Source organism: Toxotes jaculatrix, chromosome 12 (assembly GCF_017976425.1).
Source record: "Toxotes jaculatrix isolate fToxJac2 chromosome 12, fToxJac2.pri, whole genome shotgun sequence".
Classification (NCBI taxonomy): domain Eukaryota; kingdom Metazoa; phylum Chordata; class Actinopteri; family Toxotidae; genus Toxotes; species Toxotes jaculatrix.
The window spans coordinates 16,810,008-16,834,832 of NC_054405.1; the positions used below are offsets into that span (position 1 = coordinate 16,810,008).

The following is a 24,825-nucleotide window of genomic DNA, read 5'->3' on the forward strand; positions in this document are numbered from 1 at the left end:
TTCCAACAACATAGGTATTATAGGGATTACAGAAATGTCCTGAAAGACTTAATTGCTGTTTAAGTGTTCTAATCGCTGTTTCTTACCACATGCGTCCAGCTGGCCTCTTCTAGCTGATTCTCTGGGTAGTGGAACAGTCTCCAGCACAGCAATGTTGATCATAGCTGCAAATTTGCCTCATGTAGTAACACATCTGGGATCACTCTCATCTGTAGACACGTCTAGTCTGTCATTAGCAGGTCCCCGCTCCTAGCAGCAAAGTTTTCCTCCTCAGACAGCTTTGGAGTGCAGTGACCGCAGGAACACTACTGGTTTCTTGAGTTACGAGTTGTCTTGAGGGACGGTTTCCTAGCTGCCACTCTGCCTCCATTCCTGCCTTCATCATCCATTAGATTCATCGTCTTGTCTCTGCGCTCTGATTGGAAGAAATATGGCTGGCCACTGGATAACCCGCCATTACTCTAGTTTTTCTTAACCCTTTTAAACCTGCCATAGAACCAAATCCTCCAGAACATATTTTACATTTTTACCTGCTGTGGTGCCACATATTTTTCTAAATACAGAGATGTCTTAGCTGTATCCCTCAAAATTAGAAATATAAAAAAATTGCACAAAATAACTTTAAACCACAATAAATTTGAGTGTATTCACTGGCTAGTCTTTGAGATACACTCAAATTTATAAACTAAGACAAAAACAAAACGAACACCCGCTATCTGGATTATACTAGTTTTATTGTGTGCGCTGTTTATGGATTTTTTGCGACTTTTTACTGGTTTTCTGCACACCCACTCGTGGAAGAGAACAGCTCTCTGAGACATGTTTAAAGTTTGATATGTAAGTGTTACTCCTCCGGTTTAATATGCAAAAAGAATTATTGCTCTATCTTATGTGGTTGCAGTTTTACCGGCATTTAAAAATTGATATGCAAAAGAGATCGCCGGCGCTCCCGTCGGTTTAACAGGGTTAAATTTCCTAGAAAAATCCAAAATGTAAGCAAACCATGTTTTGTTTTTTACTGCTTCTCTACTTAGCATATTTCCATACGGTAAATTGACATGGTGACCCACACATGTAGTAGGCAGAATTTTTTGGGAGGTACATTGCATGTGTACGAAGCCCCTCAACAGCCTGTGGATTCCCACAGTCCTCTGTGTGTGGCCTGACCCAGGTGATAAAACTGCTCATCCTATCCATCACACAAGCAGAAAGAAGCAGGAACAGAATGCAATTTTAAAGCGTGACCAAAACTTTACATCAGCCTGAGCAGCTAACAGCCTGCTTTTTGTGTGTTTGTTCTACAGGAGCAGGCCCGCATGCTGCAGATGGGTATCACTGGACCAGAGGGACATGTGCTGAGCAGGCCAGAAGAGGTACAACACACACACTATACATATCCCTATATACTAATTATGCTAAATGATTTTAAGCATAAAGACTGAAATGGCCAAGTATATTTACTTTAATATATAGCCTTAGTTTTTATTGAAATATTGTGTGTTTTGATGCGTTTTAATGCCTGTGCTTTTTCAATGATCTTCCTCCAGTAAATGTTAGCCCTTTGTTAGTATTTGTAAATAACATAAATATAAATGTGCTGCCATTTTGGCCAAGACTCTCTCAAAACTGAGATTTCAATCTCAAGATACCATCCTGATATAAAAAAGTACAACCAACCTATCACAATGCAAACCTGGCCACACATACACACACTTAAACTCTCCACGCTGACTTCTCTTCATACACACATTTTTTATGTTATACACATGTGGTTTCAGACACATTATAAGTGTTGGGTGAAAATTGTCTGGTTCCCCCAGTTGTTGCGGCTAATGTTTCTTCAACAAACAGCAATATGAAAGCCATGCTCTCAATTCAGCAGCCTTTAGCTTGACAGGCATATTCTCCATAGTGCAAGCACAGTGTCCCACCAGTCTCATAGTGTCATGCAGTGAAGTGGAGCCTTAAGTATCAAAAGCTTGGACACATAATGTAATTGAGCAGAGGCCAAGTTGGATTTGTGTTTTATCAGAGTCTGGTGTTTGGCTTTAATTTATTAGTCACTGGACCCAGGGTGAGTTTTGTGGAATAGAGCACAGTTATCAACATTGCTTGCGTCATCTTGCAAACTAGAAAACATATGTAGGAGAGAGACAGTTGTCACATCTGGAGGCATGCTTGACTTTATACTGGCAACTTTTGTACCATTTCTTATGAAAAGTTGTTTGTTGTTCCGGCTCACTGACAACTTAATAATCACAATAAACTGCCAGGTGCTGCCCAAAACTGCCAACACAGACATGTGCCTTCAAATTGGGTCCAGAGATGTTTGCTTTAAATAGATATTATAGACTAGTTTGTGAATATTTCAAATCCTTCTACTTTAGAAAAAGGGGTACATTTCGGCCCTTCAGTTTATTGTAGCGTTTGTTTGCTCATCTCATGAATTTAATTTTACCTACCCTAATTCTATGTAACTGAATAAATCCCTAACCTCACCAGTTAATGATGTTAAAATTACAAGCTTCCACCTGTCATTTTGGTTTAAAAAAAGGATTATTCAAATAATATGGCTTGAAAAAAAAACAGAAAAAATGGACTTTGCTGTGGTTCAGATATTTTAAGTTTATTTGAGAAAATCCTAATGGTAAAACCATTTCCAAGACAACCACAATGTCCTGTCCCTTCTGTAGCTGGAGGCAGAGGCGGTGTTTCGTGCCATCACCATTGCCAGCCAAACCAACTGTCCTCTCTATGTGACCCGGGTCATGAGCAAGAGTGCCGCTGACATCATCTCACAGGCCCGGAAAAAAGGTAAGGAGCAGCATTTAAACTCCACTTCCCAGTGCAAAGTGATTGTCTGAAATGTTACTGTTTGCACATCTAGACAAGAGAAGGTACATAATGATGTGTTGCCCATTTTATCTCTCTGAATATTTCTTTAGTATTCCACCTCTGCTCATAGGTTTCCATTTTTCTGTCTGATTTCTTAAACGTTTGGAATGCACGTACCAGTCTCACTGCATATATGCCCTTATAAGATGATTTTACTTTCCTGAGGTTGCAGATGTACACAGTCATTGACTTTGACTTTTATCATAATGAAAAAAGATGCTATTCTATTCTCAGAGGAATTTTCTGCTAAAACAGTCTTTTGTGTGGTTCAACTGTCACACAGACCATTCCTCACAGTCCCAGTAAAGAGCAGAGGTGAACCAAGGGGCTCCCTGGCCGTGATGGATTGTAAAATATACAATTTTTGAGTATGGACCAGGAAAAGGTTTTAATAGGAAGAGTGCTGACCTCAGAAGGCCTTCTTCATTCACTCATGTACATCCATTAGGGGATTTTAGAGTTTGACACCTTTGCTTGAACATGAAAACCAGGAAGGACATGGAACAGTGAAGTGTGAGAGCAGACAGGTGTTCGTGACAGGAATCAAACCTCGTCATGGAAGTACAGGCTCAGCTATAATTGAGCCAAAGTGAAATTTCTACATTGCCAAGAGTGGTGTTTGGCTTTCCAGAGATTAGGCATGGTTCCTCTCCTGCAAACACACTGATGAATTACCAAAGCTTTTAGCGAGATTAAGCTGCTGACAAATTAATCAGTCTTGATTGATGCAACTCATGATTTCCAAAATGCCAAGAATCGCTCAAATAAATCAATTTGAAACACTTTACATTTGATACTTTAACAGATTTTTACAATTATTTCTTTCCCAGGAAATGTTGTGTTTGGGGAGCCAATCACAGCCAGCCTGGGGACTGATGGGACACATTACTGGAGTAAGAATTGGGCCAAGGCGGCTTCCTTTGTAACATCACCCCCTCTTAGCCCTGACCCCACCACTCCAGACTATCTGAACACACTGCTCTCAAGGTACATGTCACAACTCTGGTAATGTTGTTCATCTTATGCTTGTTTGAGACATGATGGAAGACATAATGTAATAAAAGGCAAAGCAGGATACAATGCATGCAGTAGTCACTTGTCTCATACATAACTTCCTATCCAAACCGCACACTGCTTGTTAGTGAACGACATTTAAACATTCAATTTGCATGTGCACCAGCTGAAAAGTTTTTAAAAGTTCTATAGACACATGAAAATAGAAGGATTAACAAGCTGCTCCATGGTTACCATACAATAAACAATAAACCACAACTAATTTAATTGCAGTGCTTAGCTGAAGTAAAAACCATTAATCTCCACCCTTCATCTCCTTTGGCCAGGCCATTATTATAAATTTGGAAATGTAAGAATAAAAAAGCCAAAAAGAAGCTCTCACAAACAGGCACTGTGCCTAATGAAGGACAGAAGCTTATAAGTATGTGTGACTTAAAATAAATCTGCCGTAAGTGTCGACAGTGTGCAAGAGCCAGTTTTTGACTTTGCCACTGTTTACTTGTTTATAGGTTCTGTTGCATGTATACACATGTGCAAATGTTACCTTTGTCTGAAAAATTAGAAAAGGCTGTCTGATGTAAAATAACCTAAGGTACAATTTGTTACACAACTGGTGGACTGGTAAGTGAGTTAGAGCATTATATGGAAACAGGAAACATTAGTAACGGTTTGTGCTGGAAGAACAAACACCAGCCACATTTCAATTACTCTCAGTCCTTGTTCTGTGTTGTTGTGTCTGTTCTGCTCAAGTAAATGCTCACCTTTCCTTGTGAAAGCAGAACTTCACATGTACACAGATTGCGCCGTGCTGGTGTAATATCATTTTAACTCTGTATTTTTGTGTTTCTTCGTCTTCCAGTGGAGACCTGAGTGTGACTGGCAGCGCTCACTGTACCTTCAGCGTGGCCCAGAAAGCCATTGGTAAGGATGACTTCACTCAGATCCCAGAGGGTGTCAACGGAGTGGAGGAGCGAATGGCCCTCATCTGGGATAAAGCTGTGGTGAGGACTAGTTAGGCTTTTTCCTTCTCTAAGTTTTTTTTTTACTTTGGAAGAAGAAGAAGGATGAAAAGCAAACAAACAGCAAGAGAGGCACATGAAGACTTATTCTAGAATTTTTATTTTTTATCTTGAATCGCTTGCTCTCTACCCTTGTCCCCAAGGAAAACTATCAATTTTCTAAACCTTATCTTTGTTTTAAACTGTCATCTCAAGCCTTTGTTCTGTGATGCTCAGTTTGAGCCGTTGCTGCTCCGCTGTAAATTCCACATCTTTCTCATCTCTGTGGTTTCTAGTTATTTATTTATTTTTAAGGATATTCTTGTTCTCTGTATCCCTACTTTCTATTATTAGGCTTTCACTATTTTTCCCTACATAGTTCTTCAAAGATATTACTCTCTCTCTCCCTCCCTCCTCTCTCCAACTTTATTTCACTGTCTTGTTGTCACTGTCTCTGCCTTGCTCTTTATCATTTTTTACTTTTGTATCTCAACATCTGTCCTTTCCTTCACCCTTGGACTCAGCACACTGCCCTATTTTTTTCCCTTCCTTCTTTCTTGTTATCACTGCATCAGTGTACTGCAAACAGACACGCAGCATGTAGCTTTAGACAGCTGTGGAGTGCTGTGCTGCCTGTAAAATGTGGATGGGCTTTTAAAAATTTAAACTAAATCCATTTCCTGAGGGCAGTAACTTAAAATTTAAGCACACTTGGACTGAATGCAGCCTTTTTAGGTGCTGGTAAGCATAGTTTACTTTGATTTTGCACAGAGCCAGGGTTGCTACCCCCCCCCCCCCCCCCCCTCCCCATCTCCAGCCTTTATGCAAACCTGAGCTAATTGTCTCCTGATGACAGCTCCATACGTAATGCACAGACACGAGCACGGTACAAATCTTATCATCTAACTCTCGGCATAAAGCCAAATAAGTTTATCTCCCAAAATACAGCATATGCATATAGGTAATCCATCTATATGCAGAAGCAAAATTAATATCTATTTGAGGTGAAAGGGGTTCTACTGTGACATTTATCCAGTGTCCAGTCACTCTTTTGTAACAAATCCCTCTTTTTCTTCACAGACTACAGGTAAGATGGATGAGAACATGTTTGTGGCAGTGACCAGCACCAACGCAGCTAAGATCCTGAACCTGTACCCCCGTAAGGGTCGGATCGCTGTGGGCTCCGATGCTGACCTGGTCATCTGGGACACAGACTCCATCCGTACCATCACTGCCAAGACACACAACTCGGTACGTACAACGTAGACAGCACAGGAGTTTGTATTTGTGTTTGTTTGTTTGAAGGTTCAGTCAAATCCAGCACCCAGCTGGATAGAGTGGATGACTTGCAAAGGCACACTGAAGCTGTTTTGGCAGCATGTGGTGTGGCCTAACACCTTAGTAGGACATTTCATGTTGGTTGTTCCTTAAATTTGTCGCCTGTCTGTACGAGATAACTGTCTACATCTGTGCATGACTGTGTGCAAGAGATGGAGAGAGAGAGAGAGAGAGAGAGAGAGAGAGAGAGAGAGAGATCATTTTTGAGCAGCTTCCAGAGAGCTCTCAGTTCCTCTGAAAGGAAATGAAGTCTCAGTGGATGTTCACTACTAATGCAACTCACGCTGCACTTACCACATGACCATCTCTCAATGTAAAGTGGAGCCTCACTAAATCCAAAAAGCCTCAGCAATGACTTAAGTAATAAATATTATTTAAGTACAACGGGTTTATCCAAATACAAAATGCATTCTGTCAGTGATGCAGACATTTTCCACAATGCTCCATACAATCCATCTAGACATAATCCACAGGGAATCTATGTGCTGTATAATCAATTCCTTCCTCTATATCACATTCATTTTTAGAGATAAACCGAAATATTTTCATGATTGGACAGCCTCAATGGGTTTAAAGAATGTCATCCTTTGCACAGGATTATGTTACAGTAAATACCAATATTTCAAATACTTTCATAAACCCCAGAGATTTGCAACATCTGTACACACTGCTTGTTGGCCTCATCTCCTCTCATTAGTAGAAAACAGCTTTGGTCAGGAGACGTTTGTTTTCATGGGAAACATCTCACTAAACATGCAATCTGAATCAGAACCGGTAGTGTAGCTTAATCACCATTTACTCCATCCCCCTCCTTTGGGATCTGCTTTGCTTTTCTTTTACTAAGATTTTGTTGCAGTTCGGGTTAGCCTTGTGGGCCGAGGGGTTTTAGGTGCCGCCCATGATTTGCAGCTGGAAGATTACCTAATTTTCATAAATTAATATTTGGAAAAATCTATTGACCTGGCTGCAGTTTGACGGCATAAGTAATAGACAAGCTATTGGCAGCTGTTGTGCCTTTCTTTTTACAAAGTACATCACAGTGAAAATAAATGAATCCTCCTGCTGTGTTACTTTTTTTTCCAAGGCCTATCTAGTTTGTGTAAATACACTTAAGTGTTTTATTTTATTAAAGTTCTGGACCATTAGTTGCAACAAAACACCAGTTTATGAAGTTGCTTCATAATGGAACTGGTGTATCACATTTTTTTTCTTATAGAAAATGAGTTTTATACTCATTTCTTATAAAATGACTATAAAACCCAAAACACAGACCAATGTCATGTGTTAAGAATTAGATATTGATAAGAAGAAAGTGAAACTACATTAGAAACATGTGAGACTGTATTATCCCATTAGAGATTTTTTTTTGTCCTCACTCTGAAGGTCAAAGAAAAGGGCCTCACAAGACACACACACACACACACACACAGTGTGTGTAAACTCACATACCAGTACACAGACATTAGAGGATCCCAAACAGGCCACTCAGCAGCAGAGGAAGTGTGCAGGCAGGAAATTAAGATTTTACCAGCCGAGCACAAATCCTGCTTTCACTGAAATACATGAGTGACGGAAAAATGCTTTTACTAACAATGTGCGTGGGCTGGTCATAAGAATGATGAAGTGAAGCTTGTAAATTTTAATTTCCCTTGCTTAAATGCCTAATGACGGTTGTTTAGTAGAAGAGAAAGAACCTTGCTCTGTCTCCAGATGGAGGAATGGAAAGAGACAGAGAGAAGTGGACTAATAATATGTCTTCTCCAAATGTGGAGTACATCCACTGAGGATCCGTGGGTTCTTACATAATGATGTCACCCTTTCATTTCCTGGTGCTTGTCCTTCCAGATAAAATAACACAAGAGAGCAGAAGACCGGAGCGTTGCAGCTCCCAGCTCCAATAAATCTACCTTAATGGATAGTCTGAAGGCTAGGCCAAACAGCAGTGGCCGTGTTTACCAGCACACTGTGTTGGGGAATGCCTTTCCCTGCACAGTAAATGTAACTTAGCCTGTGGTGTGTCTTAGTTTGTTATCTGTAGGCCCACATCTGGTCTGGATTGCTTGTTTTTGTCAACAAAAAAATACATAGATGCGCATAAGGATATTCTGACACATAGACAAGAACAGACAGGAAACACACACACACTTTCTTAGACACACTCGGCTTAGTCATGACATCATGTTTGGCTTACAGTAAGTCTTAGTTATGTCCTGTTCTGGCCTGAATTTGGACGGCAGCAGAAAACAGGGCCGTGTGCAGAGGAAATAAGCAACAATGGAATGAGGGGAGGGGACCATCACAGATCACAAACATGTCGAGAAAAGAAAGTTGGCAGATGGGAAACTGGATGAGGATGAATAGTGTGCAAGGTTGAAAAAATGCAAGGGATTGCATAAGTCAAGGAAGAATGGGTAAGGGAGAGAAAGACAGAGGACGAAAAACAGACAGAAAGAGGGCTAAGTGAGTGAAGGAGATAGACAGCTGGGAAAAGAAACGTGAAGAGAGTGAGAGAACAAAGGAGAGAGTGAGCAGGAGGGAAAGAGAGAGAGAATTAGTAAAGAGGCATGAGACACCAGCGTGATCATGGTGGGTGTTTGTACATGCCAAACAGACAAGTGTAAGAAACAAGGTGATGAATGATAAAGAATATGAAGAGAGTGAGGGATTAAGAGAGAGAGAGTAGAGAAGAAACAGAATGCATGTCTCCCACAGCTCCCCCTGTTGTTGTCTTCTTCATCTCCTCCATCCCTTATTTCATCAGGACTGTTAAGGAGGTTTTCTTTTGTTGCTTTTGTTTGTCTCAAATTTGAGATAAAAAATTAGATGTAATTTAATTTTCAAACCATGATTCAAATTGAAGAATGTTTTCATAAATCCACATGACAGATTAACTGAAAACCCTGCTCTTTTAATTCACATTATCAGTGGAATTATTTGTTTGAATGTTTGCTGGAGTGTCGCCATAATAAGCATGTAAATTTTGTTTGTGTCAGAGCCCTGTAACTGCTTATTATGCTTAAATTGAATTTGTTTTTTGAATTTCTTTAGGCTGCTGAGTACAATATCTTTGAGGGCATGGAGCTGCGTGGAGCCCCACTCGTGGTGATTTGCCAGGGGAAGATTGTTCTGGAAGATGGGAACCTGCATGTCACCTCTGGTGTGGGCCGCTTCATCCCCTGCTCCCCCTTCCCTGACTTTGCCTACAAGCGTGTTAAAGCCAGGAAGCAGGTAAATACAGGTCTTACAACTGTCGAGCCTGCTATGTGCACTTTATATAAGAAACATTTTGCTGAGGCAGATGTCATATTTAAACGGTTTGTTAATGGTATGTCCTTTTTTAAAGGCAAACTCTCATACTATAGATTGTACAGTGTTAAGATACATTTGTTACAATTAAGATACAATTTTAATACAAAATTAAGTTGAAATGCTGAATTCTGTCTCATAAAGACAAAAATAATCCATACAAGAATCTTTCTCAACAGAAGGTTTAGCCATCATAGTATTCACCACAGTGTTGAATTGCAATTGACCTGGTAATAGAAAAGCGAGTGGGAGAGATGGAGGCAGTGAAGTGGGATGTGGGGGAGATAGGGTAAGTCTGACATCAGCCGCCTAGGTTCAGCCACAGGGCAACGGCTGCGCTTTTACATTTGTGTAAAAGGTCCGTGCAGTGAGGGTGGTCGAGGCTTCGTCATCATGTTTTTGAAATGGATATAGTGAGTTTGGTTTTGGATCATTTTCCAAAGAGACTTACCACACACAGTCAAAGAGTTACCAAATTCTGCAGTTAAAATGAGTCCCATATTTACAGTTTACTGTAGTTTTGCAAGACTATTGCGTCTAAAAAAACAGGGGCAAACAACTGGCCAGACTCTGTAAGAAGAAGTAAGAAGATCCATCTACCAACACCTTTAAAGGTCTCTGATTAAAGTGCTGTATCAAGTTTGTTTAATCCTTACGAAAACCAAAGTGTAAAAACTTGTCTGCTGTTTTCTTAGCCACAAGATGAAGACGAGAAGTTCCAGTCTTTATGCTAAGCTAAACCATCCACTGGAGGTAGCTTTGTATTTAGCCTACACAAGAGAGTGTTATCAATCTTATCATGTTACTCTTTGGAAGAAAGAGGTTAAGTGTATTTTCCAAAATGTTTTTTTTCTATTTTAAATAAAATGGACACAAATAGAAGACTGATGAGAATATGTGGAGAGAAATCACATTGTAAGAGTGAAGTGTGCTGTTAAATTGATTGAAACCCTCGCATCAGACTTTAAAGAATCCAAATGAATAGACAGCTGGATGAAATATATTACTTTGCACTCTGTAGTGTTCCTGTGCACCACATATGTAACAACCCAGAGAGCAATAGGGCCATTGTTAAGCTTCTGTACCTTGTTAGAAAGAGATGAATTAAAAGGGACACCACTAGCCCCTCTAGAGTATTAAGAATTCATTAAAAATATGACAAGTGGCCCCGTTTAACCATTTCATTTATAGCAGCGTAAAGTGAAAGCAGACCCCGCTTTCTGCTCTTTTGCCATCTTTCTTATGGCCCTAGAAATCTCACTGTTCAACAGTTTCCTAATTTGCAGCTGGCTGCTGATGAGAAAATGGAGCTGTAGTAACAGTGTGCTGTTTATCTTGGTAGCAGTCACTGTTATGCTTTCTTCATTCACAGATGTCTCTTTTTAACTCTTGACAGAGCTTCCAAGATTCCACTGAATCACGCCACTGACAGACAGACAATGACTTGTTCACGAACAAGTTAGCATACTAATCTGTATGGTGTGTTTTTTCTGCTCTGGTCTGTAAAAGAGTTTGCTTGTATATGTGTCCCTGTGTTTGTATTTGTGTGTGTAAATGTGTAAATCTGGAACTGGTTCTCACCACCTCCATCTCTGCTCTTTTTGTTTGTCCTGTAGCTGGCGGTCCTGAGGGCAGTGCCCAGGGGAATGTACGACGGCCCTGTGTCTGAATTCTCCATGTCCCGTGGTGGTACCCCTTCTGCCTCGGCACGTACCTCTCCCACCAAACAGCCCGTCAGAAACCTGCACCAGTCTGGATTTAGTCTAGCAGGTAACCCTGCACCATGCGGTGAGCCCAGCTTCTTAATACAACCCCCAACCCTCTATCACCCAGTCCTTCCTCACATGTTCCCGGTCTGCTTTGATTTTTACTGTATGTGGTAATATCAGAGGAGCATGCATGAGCATCAGTCGATCCACCATCACACACTGCTTTTATCTCAACTTAGCTTCTACTTCCTGCTGTGAACTGTGACAGTCATATGATTTTTAGCATGTTGTTGCTCTTCATGAATGATGCATTTACAGCCTGAAGAGAAACTTAATAGTCTCTCATTATCCTTTTTCCAGTGTTTTGATGCATAGTATGGCATGTATTTGTCTGCAGTATATCACTCTATAACCACTAAAAGTGGTTATACAGTGTTTATATTACAATTTGTCTGTTTATGCATGTCATTAACTTGGCTGCCTTAGCTTCTTTGAGTTTTAATGAGTCACAATGCAGACAGCATTAAGTTAAATTTATGTACAGGCAGTTAGAGTTGGCTGTTTTTCTGATTTTGCTTTGGTGTGGGTTTGACATGAAGTCAGCATTACCCTAAATTAAAACCATGCAAACTGTACTTTTGACCCATACTCACCCATGATGTGAGCCATACTTTACTTTTTTATTTGAATTACTTTTGTGTATTGTGTATATTATACTAAACAAATGATGGTTTCTATTATCCTTCATTCATGCATGTACTTTAGGATACTGGTATTCATATTTTTTGTATTTTATAGCCAACATGCATACAAATATAAATACATATGGAACATGTATTTTGCACTACTCAGTAACTTATTAATCTTTCTAACATATCAGTCGTTCTCTTTAATGACTCATATCCAAAGAATGCACCTTAAATCCCTTTCTCCCACTGAATTGCTCTCTTAAAGTATCTCACACCTCTCAAAAAATTACTTTTGAGGGCTCTTTAGGACACTGAGACCTCTAACTACAGCCTCCTTCATATGTTAAGCCACAGTAGGAAATTAAATTTTCTCCAAAGTTGCACTTACTGTAAGTGACACTGGATACGAGTATTGGCTCAAAGCTTAAATTGTACAGTGTACCAGATTTCAGTCCAGGCATTTGGACATGGTCTGTTATGAAAGCCTGTCTAATATGAGAGATCAAGACACTATGCATTCACGTTTGACATCTGTTCCATTTATGCAGAACTACTGAGTGTCAGTTTGATTGTGCCCATATGTAAGGTCAGCACTGGATTAGCTTAGATTTAGAAAACAAATGTGAGAAATTGTTTTTGTCAGGCTACCAAACAGTGAGACTTTGTACACATGGTAAAATCACGAACCAGATAGTCAGTGTTTCCACTGTTTTATAATCAAACAGAGAAACCGTAGCTATTAGCTGGTCATTCTGTCCTCTCTGACAGACTAAATGTGTCCATGTGTAACTCAGTCAATGAGAGCAACCCTGTTTAACCTGTGGAGACTGCAGCTGTATCCGCCATGGTACTGGCTGTCTTTGTGAATACACAAACTATTTTAAAATTGGTATCTCATTTTGAAGGAAAAGTCTACAGAATGGTGTTTGGCTGTATTGAGAAACCTGTTTTTACAAGCGTGGCTGATGTGTGATACCTCATCCATGAAAAAAGAAGGTGACCTCCGCTGGAAAGAATTTCCACATTTGAGAACATGAATTTACTGTAAAGGGGAGTAGGGCAGCTCCTGGTTTCCCAGGCCTTGTAATAGTTATGTGTTTAAGTATGTGTGTATCTGTGAATGTGTGCATGTGAATGTGTGTGTGTACTCTCAGAATGAGTCAGTCTCCTATCTATTTTAGTTTTTCCAGAGCCACCACCTGCAGAGTTGATTTCTTGTCTGGAAAGGAGATGTGAAGGATTGTTTGCTTAGATGCAGTGTATCATAGTCTGACATCATTCTACTTTCCATTTATATATACTCACTGATAATTTGTTGCAGCAGATGCACTGGCTCATCCTTTGGAAAAACCATGCTTTATATCAGACTGTAGCTTTCTGTGTTAATGTTTCAGCAGCACTCATACAGAATACAGTCTGCTGAAATTTGCATTCCTTTTTCATCTCAATGACATATAACATATATCATAGCCAATAATAATGTGTCTCGAAAAACCTCTAGTGCCTGGAAAGTAATAATGTGAGTGTATGACAGCATTTTTTTTGTGTGCTATGATGGCATTAAAGCTGTTCTGTGTAGAGTAAGTCTGAAAAAGTTGACAAATGAAGCAGTACTAGTTTTCAGAGGAGAGCAAAGGAGTAAATCACATCATCAGCATCTGTGTATTCCCACAGGTCTCCTCTATGATTTATCAAATCCGTTTTTGGTTTCTCATTTTCTATAGCAGCTGGTCCTTCTCTGTCACAGGGAGTCTGAGGAGAAAGACACAACTTTGCTGCATTTTTCAAATTTTCCTCCTATTAAAAGAACTTTACAGCACAGCAAACTCTCCCTTATTTCTACCGAAGCAGTCCCTCCAACCACGGTTTACATGAACCTGCAAAGTTTTTGACATTTTATCTGCTGAACTATGATAAATATTTGCCCAAGTTGTAATAAAATGGCAGAAATTTTTGTTGTAAGTTTTAAGGTATCTTTGAGTAAATGCTAAATCATGTGAACACTGGATCTAAATTTGGAAGGTTTTATGTACTGTATGTGCTTCATTTCTTGTCATTGTGTCCAAGAAATGTATGGAAATCTGGTTTGTAGCATTTATTTGAAATGTAAATCCTGCTGTGAGAGTTGAGGTCAGTTTTACTGATTTTCTTTTTGGTCTTTTTTTTTCAGACCAGCATGGGTTTGGCCTTCTTCCCCGCTCTTTGTTCTTTCTTCCTACTGAAATGAATGCTCTTTGCCCTATCTCTTTGTAACTCACTTCATTTTTCTCTCCTTTCTTCTCTGTTCAGGTCCCCCTACTCCAGATGACATCCCCATCAGGCCTGCTGGCCGGCGTATTGTAGTGCCCCCTGGTGGTCGTTCCAACATCACATCCCTGAGTTAAATAGCTGGAAGAGGAGGGGACGCATCCAGAAAACGGCAGAAGCCAGAGTGCAGGGGGAGGGAGGGAGAGGGGGGGGATGCAGAGGACCATGATTAGTTAAAATTTAAAAGAGCAAAACACTGAATCCTCATGCCTTACCTGTCACAATGCTACCTTGCTCAGATGAGAACAGTATCCCTTTTCCTGGGCAATTTGGACCAGATCAGAGCACTGAAATGGTTTGAAATTGCAACTAAAGGATGAAGTCACCACCAAAGCACAGTCCACATAACCTGTCTTAGCCTCACATCTTCTCAGTACAGAATACACTACACATATGGTGAAAACATGTCCACTTGATGCTTTGGTCATTTGAAAATACACCAGTAAAACTGCATAGTATCACGTTCAACCAAGAAAACAAACTGCATTCACAAAGGAAAACGGATACTGCTTTTCTCAGAATGATGCTATGGTTCTTTCATCCTGTTTGGCTTTCAATGTCACCCCCTTTTCAGTAGCCTGCTTTCTCCATAGTCAGCAAAACATAACACTAGATCCCACATTAGCCATGTATTACCATGCAGTACCGTTGATTAGCTCTAGGTGGCATTGTATATACAGTAGATGTAATGTAGCTTTGTGAATGATGTTGCAGCCAGTTTGGGTTTACTGGACCAAGTAAAAAGGTGTTTATCAAATCTTAGAGCAGGAGTGCTGTTGGACATGGAGCTGCATGGGCCACATTAACATGGGTGACGTGATCCATGATCCTTTTGCCCCCCTCCTCTGAGGTTCTTGATCAATACCATCCCCATGATATATTGATTACATTATTATTGATGTTAAAAAAGGAAGATAGACACATCTGCTTAAGGAAAGATTTTGTGAAGACAAAATAATAGAAAAAAATAAATATTAGAAAGGGTTTTACTATTCTTTACCCCCCCAAAGGTTTATGTCAGGTTTTTTTTTTTTTGCACACCATCATTGCTGTATAAAAAAGAACATTGTAAAAATCCGTCCTTTGCATTTGCTTCTAGCTTATTGCCTGCTTCCGTCACCCTGATATCATCTTGAGAAGGACAACAGAAGAAAAAGATAAAAACCTGAACAAGAACAACAAGAAGTAAACTCAACAGTTCCTTGTAGCTCAGCCATAACTTGCAAAGAAGAGCTTAGTAATTGAGGACAACTACAAAAAAAAAAAAAAAAAAAAAAACAGATGCAATGAAATGATTAAGTAACAAAAACCTGCTTTCAGATAACAGCACTTCACCTCTGGCTTTACGTTTTCATTCCTGACAGACTGGGCTCTCATTTTAGGACAAGAGGAAGACCATCATGCCCTTGTCATCCCAACATAGCCCCCTATAATGCAATCTTGACCTATACTAATTCAACATCAGCCTGAATACGACCTGAAACACTCTGGATCTGATTGTGTCAGGGGTGCAGGGGCCTCAGAGCTCTTTTTTATGTCTCTGCTGTTTTTCTGATAAGGCAGAGGATTGCGGTGCAGTAAGGGAAGCCTTTATTTTTGTCACTGTCCCACTGTGGGGGAGGGAGGGAAGGAGATGGCGTTTTTATTTGGCAGTGGTGTGGCAGATTTTGAGGCAGGCACAAGTGGTGGTTTGTTGTATTTATGTTAGTTTGACAACCTTTGTTATTGTTTTTATGTTGTTTCTTTTTTACTGTTGTATCAAAACCCAGAGATGGCAGGTCAAAAATAAGGTGTGTTGTGGAGGTATGATTTGTTTCCTGAATAAACATGAGTTGCAACTGATTGACTGAGATCTCTCTCTCTTTTTTTTTTAATATTATTAATCAACTCACATTAAGACATATTCACCAAATGTTGGCATAAAAGTAAGCCTTATATAAAAAGACTTTATTAATAAATAGAATTGTTCCCTCTGGAAAGATAGTCAAACTCACAGAGTTCACTATCATTTCATCCTAAGTGTAAAAGTAGGGGATTTTTTTCCCTCTAATATAACAATATACTGACAAATTTACATATTTATTTTGAATAATAGTATTCAAAGTGATGGTACTGTTGATGCATAGCCTATAGACTACAGATAAACTTTGTACAAGTAGCTTTGTATTTGCAACTCAATCCAGGCAGATGGACTTCATGTCTTCACGTCTAAAATTTGTAGAAAATGTCATTACTTGTCTCTCAATAAGAGTTGCTTGCAGCAATACAGTATAGGTCTGCTTCAACATATTTTCTTTGTGTTTGTAGCTTCCACATTATCTGGACCTGTATTTTTGTGTATTCAGACAGAGCTGAAAGGTTTACACTTGATGAGTAACATGAATAATGTAAGCAACACTGGATGAGATTAAATATTGTTAACATCAGCACCATCTCTGAACACTTAACTTCCTTCCACTGGGGTGATTCAGCCACAGACACATCAGATGTCAGATCTATTACAATTGTAATAATTTAGCAAAAAAAAAGGAAAAGCTTAATGAGAGGATAAAAACTGTGTCCTTGAAGCAAACAAGGCAAAAAAAAAAAAAAAAAAAAAACCCCAAACTTTCATATGACCACACCACACTGCTCTAGCGGCTGATTGGCTTTGGGTTCTGGGCGAAGTGAAGTATGTTTCTCCATCGATTAGTGTTTCCGCTTACCTTATCCTGAACCTCACTGATACGTAACCATAACCGTTTATCTCTGCTGCGCTTAGCCACACCTTAAACTACGACTTAACCCCATCCACTGATGGGGACGCTATGGGAAACATACTTTTACCGGAAACTCCCGGCAATTTGAAAGGGGAACAGACTTCCATACGAGACCTGCGGTGTTGCCAGATTTGGCGGTTTTCCGCGCAGTTAGTTTTCTTTCGGTAAAAGTTGATTTGGGTAGTTGGGCTATGTTGTGGGCTACTTCTGGTGTCATTAGGTGTCCACCTAAGAAAAGTTAGATTATATTGGATAAACTGTAAGAGAGGTGGGGGTGGGACCTGAGGCGGAAAAAGCTGTGAGGGACAGGTGCATTCAGGTGTCATTAAAACAACAGGAAGAGTTACATCTGTTTGGCCAACTTAGCAGCAATGCTGCTGAAGCAGTAGTAGCAGTAACAGTAACAGCAGAGGCCATGATGCTCACCAAGGTAGGCTACTTTAAAACCGTTAGCGTCATGACTCAGTCATGTCTCAGCACACAGACATAATATTTATGAATTAGTTTGACTTAACTTTCTGTGGGTAAAATAATATGTCAGTCGCTAAATAAACGTCCATAAGCCCAGTATCAAAGTGATTGATAGCTGTTGGTACATAAGTACATAGCAAACAAGAAACTGAGAGTATATATTTTCCCGAAATATAAACTAATATAGGCAAAAAACGTGATTTAAGTCACTGCAGTGACTCTGATAACCTACATACAAGGGTCCAGAAAAGGTGCCGTGTTGGCTAATTCAACTTAACTACTGCAACTTGTTGGTTTCTCTAATACTGTCGCAGACTAAATGGGGTCTTGCTTCAAATTATATTTCTGAGCTCATCACCCCCTATGAGCCAAACTGCAGTCTCAGGCTGTTCCCAGATCAGGGTTGGTAACTAGAGGTGACAAAGCCTTTGCTGTCAAAGCTCCCAGACTCTGAAAGGCCTTGCCAGAGGAATTCAGACTCACCACTGTCAAGTCCCCTTCTCTAGTCTCTTCTATAGTGACAGGCATTTTTATGATAACAATCTACATCTTGCTGTTAGCTTCTGTAATGTCATGTTTATTTTACACATATGCCTATATTTTGAGTGTTTTTGTTTGTTGTTTTTGTTTTGTCATGTTTTGCTGTTTTTTAATATTTAATCCTACATTTTATTTTACTGCTAAGGGGTGCCTGCTATGAACATAATTTAACAAAAGGACACGTTCATGACACTTTCACTGTGAAGTTTTTTGAGAAAAGAAAGAAAAAAATCCATTGCATAATTCCAGATGTTCTGCAGACAAAATCTAATATAAGCTGAATAAAGCATCCCCTCAGAACCATTGTGTTTCTGAGTACGCACACTCACCCTCACCGTGAGGTCCAGCAGTAAAATTTCTGCAAGGTCCCACGTGCATTGTTTAATAGTGAGTAAATGTCTCGTGACATCACAGTAATCGTGTCAGATGAAAGAGATGACGATTGTAAAATGCAGACTAGGTCTGCATAGAGACATGAGTCAGCAAGCTCAGTCTTAACAGGAGTGGTGTGTGTTGGCTGCATGTTAGTGTTGCAAGTTACAAAATGAGAATATATCTGACTGAAATTAGAAAATATTTCAGGAGAAGGTAATGCATAGTAGTTGTTTTTATCCAGTCCTTTCCTTTCATAAATAAGAAAGATTGTGTCCTTATGTATGTGTACAGTGATTAGATAGTAGTAAATATTTTTCAACATTTATTTGATATACTGAGCTTTGCTGCTTTTATCTGTGGTGATATCAGGCAGATTGGGAGGGGGTGGGGGGGCATTTATCAGCTGAAACTGCCCCTCAGATCAGCCATTAATGTGGAAAAGTGCTGCCTCAGCTCAGCTCACTGTGAAGGAGAGGAGGGACTGTGCCTTCTAGATGACCTTGGGAAGGGGTGGATTCAAATCTATAAACTGTGGATGTGTGTGGGTGAGAGAGAGACTACGAAAAGCATATGGTGCATGTCTAATGCCGGGGATACATTTTCAAGGAGAGTAAAAAGAGTATCCTAATACTTGATTCATGTGAATATAGAGAGTGGCCATTGAAGTTAGGAATATGGAATGCTTTTTGTTTCCGCTTCTCCTTCTGTTATATTTAAAATGTGTTCAATGCTTGCTTCTTTTGGGTGACTTAAATGTTTGCATGTTAACCATACGTATTCATATAAAGACTCACTACCTGACTGTAGGTTACTAATTGTACTTCTAGTCAATTAACACTGGGGGGCAGCATTATATTTAGAATAGTGGAGAGCTATCATCACCTGCATATATTAAGAATATGTATCGTATGGCAAAGTTTAATTTAGCGTGACTAACACCCTTTTCCCTCTTTATATCCTTGAACTATTCTTGATATTGATAAACAGCTTCTATTACCAATGCCATCCTTTGTCCCATTTTACTTATAAGCCTCAATAAATAAAATATGGTAATTCAGAAAGACAGTGTGAAATAAAACACTAGACATAATCAGATTGGTTCAGAAAAAGAAAGTCATTATTTAAGGCACACCTTAATAGTTTGAAACTCCATCACATTTAAATACAGTAAACATACAGTGACAACTAAAGGACAACAAAACCTTAATAAGGATGAAATTCACAAGTGTGGAACAGTTCTGTTCCCAGACTAACTTATTTTTTTTTAGACAGTTTGTTGAACAGTTGTATTACCCAGGTCAAATACAATTTGTCTATGATTATTTCATACCTTCACTTAGTGAAAGGGCCACATCAGATGATTACCATTCTCTAACTTGATGCAATAAATCCAACCCATGTGGTGCTCCTGTTATCATATATAACAGGAGCACCACATGGGTTGGGTTTAAAAATAAATTAAAATAATCATGCACAAATATAATTTACTCTGGGTTTACTCACAGTTAGTCCATCTGTTTAACTATCCCACTATATCTTACAGCTTTTACAGGGAGCCACCTTTGGATCTGTAAAATTACATCAGTGACAACGACAACAACAACAACAACACAAAGGTAAGTCAAAACATTGTACCAATTTTTGATAGAAAAGTGCCAAGAGTTTGGATTTTAATATGTTTTAAACATAATTACAAGTATTATAGACTTGGAAAGGATTGAGTCATATTGCAGATAGATAAGTTCAAGGTCACTAGTATGACTAGGTGTTAGTAGAAATCACATTTACTTACTGATTGTGAAAAAAACTACCTTCACATACAGTTTAAGGGAACCAACTGTGTGCCATATCTACTATAAGGCATCCCTCTGCAAACTTCAGAGGCAGGTGTGGATTTTTCAACATGGTTTTCGCTAAGTCTACAGTAAATCTTACAGTATGAATGAGGGGTATTGCCTTGCCTTGTGTTTGTTTGTTTCCATCATTGTTTTTTGTGAACAACTGAATGTGAAGAGTTGTGAAAATGAATATTGAGATCCCCCCTCCCCTTTGTTATCCAGCTGGTGCTGAATTACTGTTGAATACTATCTGCACGTGACAAATGTATTCTTTTGTGGGAGTAATTAATTGCAAAACAAATTTACAGACTTATCTGGTGGCACAGATGTAATTGATTGTATCCCACACAAAAGAGGGAGGACATTAAAAAATTATTTCACAAAAAAAAATTTCAATGCAGACTGTAACTGAAAAATGAATCTTATCTAGGACTCAGCTTAATCCTTTTCTATAAAACCATCCCTAAGGGAATAAGTATTCACTCACAGCTTAAAGATTTTTTTTTTTTTTGTCTCTCTGTGCATAAATGCTACAGTTGATGAAGAAGCGTGTGCAAAGCAAGGTTCAGTGAAGAACATATAACATCTACCATCTACCTTTTCTGTGTTTTCATAGCTTCATTTGAAAAGCCAGCTGGTCACTTGCAGATTGAGGGAAAGGTTAGTCCAAATTGTCAGTGTTTTAAATAATTTTAAAACCAATCTGACAAAAACCTTTCACTAGCAAGTCCACATACTTGGTGTGGTCAAAGCTTTCAGCCACATCTGGTGGCCTTAACTAAAAAACTCCATATAAACGTCCAAGGTCAAGAATAGACCTTCAAGCCTAATTTTACTACTGTTAACAAACTGCTGTTTGTTAACTGCACTTCTAAATTCTATATTTGCTCAATAGCAACTTAAACCATACAGAAGTCAAACTTGGAGCATGTATTGCCTATATCTGCAGCCAGTGGAGCTGGTTCATTGTACCAAATGTTGCAGTCCTACCATCTTTGTTAGCTTAACTAGCAAAGCTAAGCATTATGACCACTACAACCATGTATCTGCTGCTATGATAAAGCTCAGCTCTTTAATTTCTATCTTAGAGGAATCTGTGGTTGCTGTGGTAAAAACAAAGGCCTCGTTTTACCTTATTAACCTCTCCATTGTAATGTTTTGTACTCTTAGTGTCATGCTCAAATCTCAAGTCCTGTAGATCACATGGAACAAAGCCATGCACCCAACTGTTTGTTTTTCAGTGTATGTCACCAACCCAGCTCCATGTGCCATGCCATTCAGTGTAGCACTGGAGAGCCAATGTTATATTTAAATGACTGTAATTAACCAGAAATTGCCTGCCCAAGACAGCAGCATCAGAAATGGCTTTCAGCCATAGTTGACCACATCAGACTTTATTTCCTGTAACAGCTGAGCAGGTGTGGCACTGTCTCCTTTTTGGCAGGGAAGTGACCTCCTTTTCACTTCAGCACACAGCCTAGAGTAGAGGTTGAGCAGACCTTAGAGCACCAGAGTGATGTAAGGGAGCGTGATATGAGTGACAGTCTGCAGAGGGTCATTCATCTCGGTGACAGGAAAGCAAAAAGCCCGGTTGTAGCAATGGCTGCTGCTCCATGAGTCCTTTTCACTCCCTCAGTTCTGGAGCTCTGGGACTTTTTTTGTGGGTGAACAGGTGCATACAGTGTTGCATTTATTTTTGTATAGATGAAATAGTGGTGCAAGGGCACTGGAGACCAGTTCTGAGTGCCTGTGCTGATAGAACAATAGGTGTCTATGTGTAAATTGCTGATCTACAAGCTGTGGGCAGGCGCAAGTGATAAGTAAGTAGGGATCTTGGGTCGTAAATCTATCCTGATAAGTAGGCCGCCGGCTCAACATTGTTATTCTGTCCGTCCTCTATTGCCTTGTTCTTTTCACTCATGGAAAGCTCAGAAGACTCTGAGTCCACCACTGCTTTCCTTGACCTGTTGAGTAAAGAACATCTCTCGTTAATATTGAACAGATGCCAGAACCAAAAGAAAGTATGACAAAACTAGACAGTTCACATTTATTTGTGATTCTGCTTGTGTACTCTTTACTCTGCTTGCACATTTTATTTTACTTTAACTTTTGCCCTGCGATGGCTAAAGATACCAACTAATTTTACACATCCTATCATTTTACCTTTCCCATAGCCGTGTGATGGCCAAAGCTTTTACTTGGAGAGTTCTAAATCTTTTGTTACTACTTTTGAAAAGGCTAAGATTGATTAATGATTTAGACAGATTACACTAGACTATAACCAGCCTGACCATGGGAGCATCAGTTTCTGTTCTTGTGAATCAACTTATTAATATCTTCTGTTCTAGTCTTTTTTATTTAGTCCTATTAGTCTTGGCTCCCAATTGCTTAAGTAAAGATCATATCTTTTCTCACATTTACTTCTGAAAATCAGTGGTGAATATTATTCCTTTACTTGTCTTTAATTTATTCAATTTTGGATTCTCATTTTACAGTATAGAGTCAACACAGGGGGGACACTCTTCTTTACCAGTCACTGTGTTTCTGTCTTAATCACACACCCACATTTATGGACCAGATCCTCTGCCACAAATAGCCACATTACTGTCCTTTCACACCATCCTACATGCTTTCACCAGCCAGCAAGGAAAACAGTTACTTTTCCCCCTCACTTTTAAACTATGCCTGGCTACAGTCGACAAACTACAGAACATTTTATTAACCGTATATGCAGTAAACCAAAAAGAGTATTAATTAAAGATAAGAACATAAACAGAAGAAAAGAACATAAAATATTTAAAAAGACTTCGTCAGATTTGAAAAAGAGACATTATATCTCAAACATCATTAGTTCCACAACAATGACAGTTGTTATGTCTCTGCCATGGCCGTTATGTCACAGAAAGATGTACAGTATTGATTGTACAGAATGTGTATGGCAGGTAGTGGCGGCTCCTTACTTTTCTCTGTTGAAGACAATGAAGTCTCTCTGAACATTGTCCAATCTCTGCTGCAACTGACCGTTCTGGAGGAGAGGCAAACAAAGAACAACATCAGCAACTTAACCACTGGCAATTCTATTAAAAAAAAGCAACATCAAAATCAAGGCCTGTCATTAGTCATTATTATAAATACACTTAAAATTGTTTTCAAGTCACTGGTTAGAGATGCAACAACAAAAAAAAAAAAAAAATAGTACCTGGTGGCATACAGGACCTCACACACAGTATAGTGCATGTTTGCTGTACACATTACTTTCCTCATATCAGTTACTTCCCCTTTAATCAGATGCCAGTAGGGGAAACTGACCTAACTTTAGAGGACTCTTATGCTCTGATGTCTCCACCTGTGCCATGAACTCATACATATTTGGCCTACTTAATCATGTGAGAACACGATCTTCCATGCCGGGCTGTCCTCACACTTCTGTAGTGCCAAGACAAGTAGACAGGTGCTTTCTCAATCTCCCACGAAGACAGCGAGGAGAGCGATCGTAGAGATACATCATCATTACAACACTGCACTATGTGTGTGTTTGTGTGATACAGGCACAAACTAGCAGAGGCACAAGAACACAAAAGCTAGGAAAAGAACACATTCAGAAGTGTGTGTTCATTTGCTTCTGCAGATTGTGTAACAGGAGTACTGTTGTTGACATTATGTCTTACCTGTAGCACTCCTACATATGTGCAGCTAACTCTTACCTAAATGTTATTCAAACTCCAGTATTAACCATTTACAAAGGCCTTAACCCATAACTGGCCACTGGGGATCTTCAAAATTTCTTCACTTCAAAGGACTTTCTCGACCTTTTAAAATTATGGCCTCTAAGGGCGTGCATCATCCACACATGACGTCCCACATGCGCATACAAGCTGCTTCCCCACAAACTCCACCAATTAGATTGGCCCTCAAAACCCCAAGCTCAGGCTCTTAGAAGCATCTTCAAGAGAGAAATGGCTGACTTTCTGCCCAGAGTTGTCAGTCACACAGCCCAGCAGAGAGGATCTGTACAGGTGCTGTCACAGTGGGGGGAGCAGCCACTGGCAGTCCATCAATTAAATTAGGGCAGGAACATAGAAAAGGAAAGAGAGCGAAGAGGGGGCTGTGTATGTACTTTTAAAAAGAACAAAAGGTGTAGAGTGTATGTTTTGTGAGGATTTTGCATGCATGCTAGAGAGAGGGGGAGAGGGTGAAGAAAAAAGAAGCGGGTCTGTGATTAGCACATATTTTAATTAAAAATTAAGAGTTTCTTTTACCTGTGGGTTTATGGTTAAGGGACCCTGTCACAGCAGTATCAAAGAGCAAAACAGCAGATTCTCATGAACACAGAAGGACTGTATCTAGACAACCACCAAACAGAAGAGGGTGTGCTAGTGTGTGGGTGATACAGACTACAGAGAGGACAAAGAAACAAACAGGCAGCCGGAGACAGAGGAGCCATGCTGTGCGTCATTTGTCAAACATCAGTGATAGATGTGATCCAGAAAAGATATAAGACAGATGAGGCACGGGGTATGATATAGTGTCTCTCTGATGCTGTCATAATGAAATATTCTTAGCTCTGAAGGCATGACAGAACCTGA

At 39.6% G+C, this 24,825-nt stretch overlaps 2 protein-coding genes across 4 annotated transcripts in view; one reads left to right on the top strand and one right to left on the bottom strand.

Moving 5' to 3' along the window:
- The window catches only part of dpysl3 (dihydropyrimidinase like 3), a 32,711-nt gene extending 16,613 nt beyond the window's left edge, over positions 1-16,098 (top strand). Inside the window, exons 7-14 of one of the 2 annotated variants that reach the window (XM_041051529.1) lie at positions 1,305-1,373; positions 2,694-2,814; positions 3,726-3,882; positions 4,769-4,910; positions 5,988-6,158; positions 9,294-9,473; positions 11,168-11,339; positions 14,239-16,098. In XM_041051529.1, the coding sequence (XP_040907463.1) occupies positions 1,305-1,373; positions 2,694-2,814; positions 3,726-3,882; positions 4,769-4,910; positions 5,988-6,158; positions 9,294-9,473; positions 11,168-11,339; positions 14,239-14,333 (1,107 nt within the window). In that variant the 3' untranslated portion in view covers positions 14,334-16,098. The remainder of the gene's footprint in view (positions 1-1,304; positions 1,374-2,693; positions 2,815-3,725; positions 3,883-4,768; positions 4,911-5,987; positions 6,159-9,293; positions 9,474-11,167; positions 11,340-14,238) is intronic. The other variant, XM_041051530.1, reaches the window with a different exon arrangement.
- Positions 16,099-21,768: 5,670 nt separating this feature from the next.
- stk32a (serine/threonine kinase 32A) overlaps positions 21,769-24,825 on the bottom strand; it is a 52,769-nt gene continuing 49,712 nt past the window's right edge. The window contains exons 10-11 of one of the 2 annotated variants that reach the window (XM_041051740.1): positions 23,200-23,264; positions 21,769-22,203 (exon numbers count right to left, since the gene is read on the bottom strand). In XM_041051740.1, coding sequence (XP_040907674.1) covers positions 22,086-22,203; positions 23,200-23,264 — 183 coding nt within the window. In that variant the 3' untranslated portion in view covers positions 21,769-22,085. Of the gene's footprint in view, positions 22,222-23,199; positions 23,265-24,825 lie in introns of both variants that reach the window. The other variant, XM_041051741.1, reaches the window with a different exon arrangement.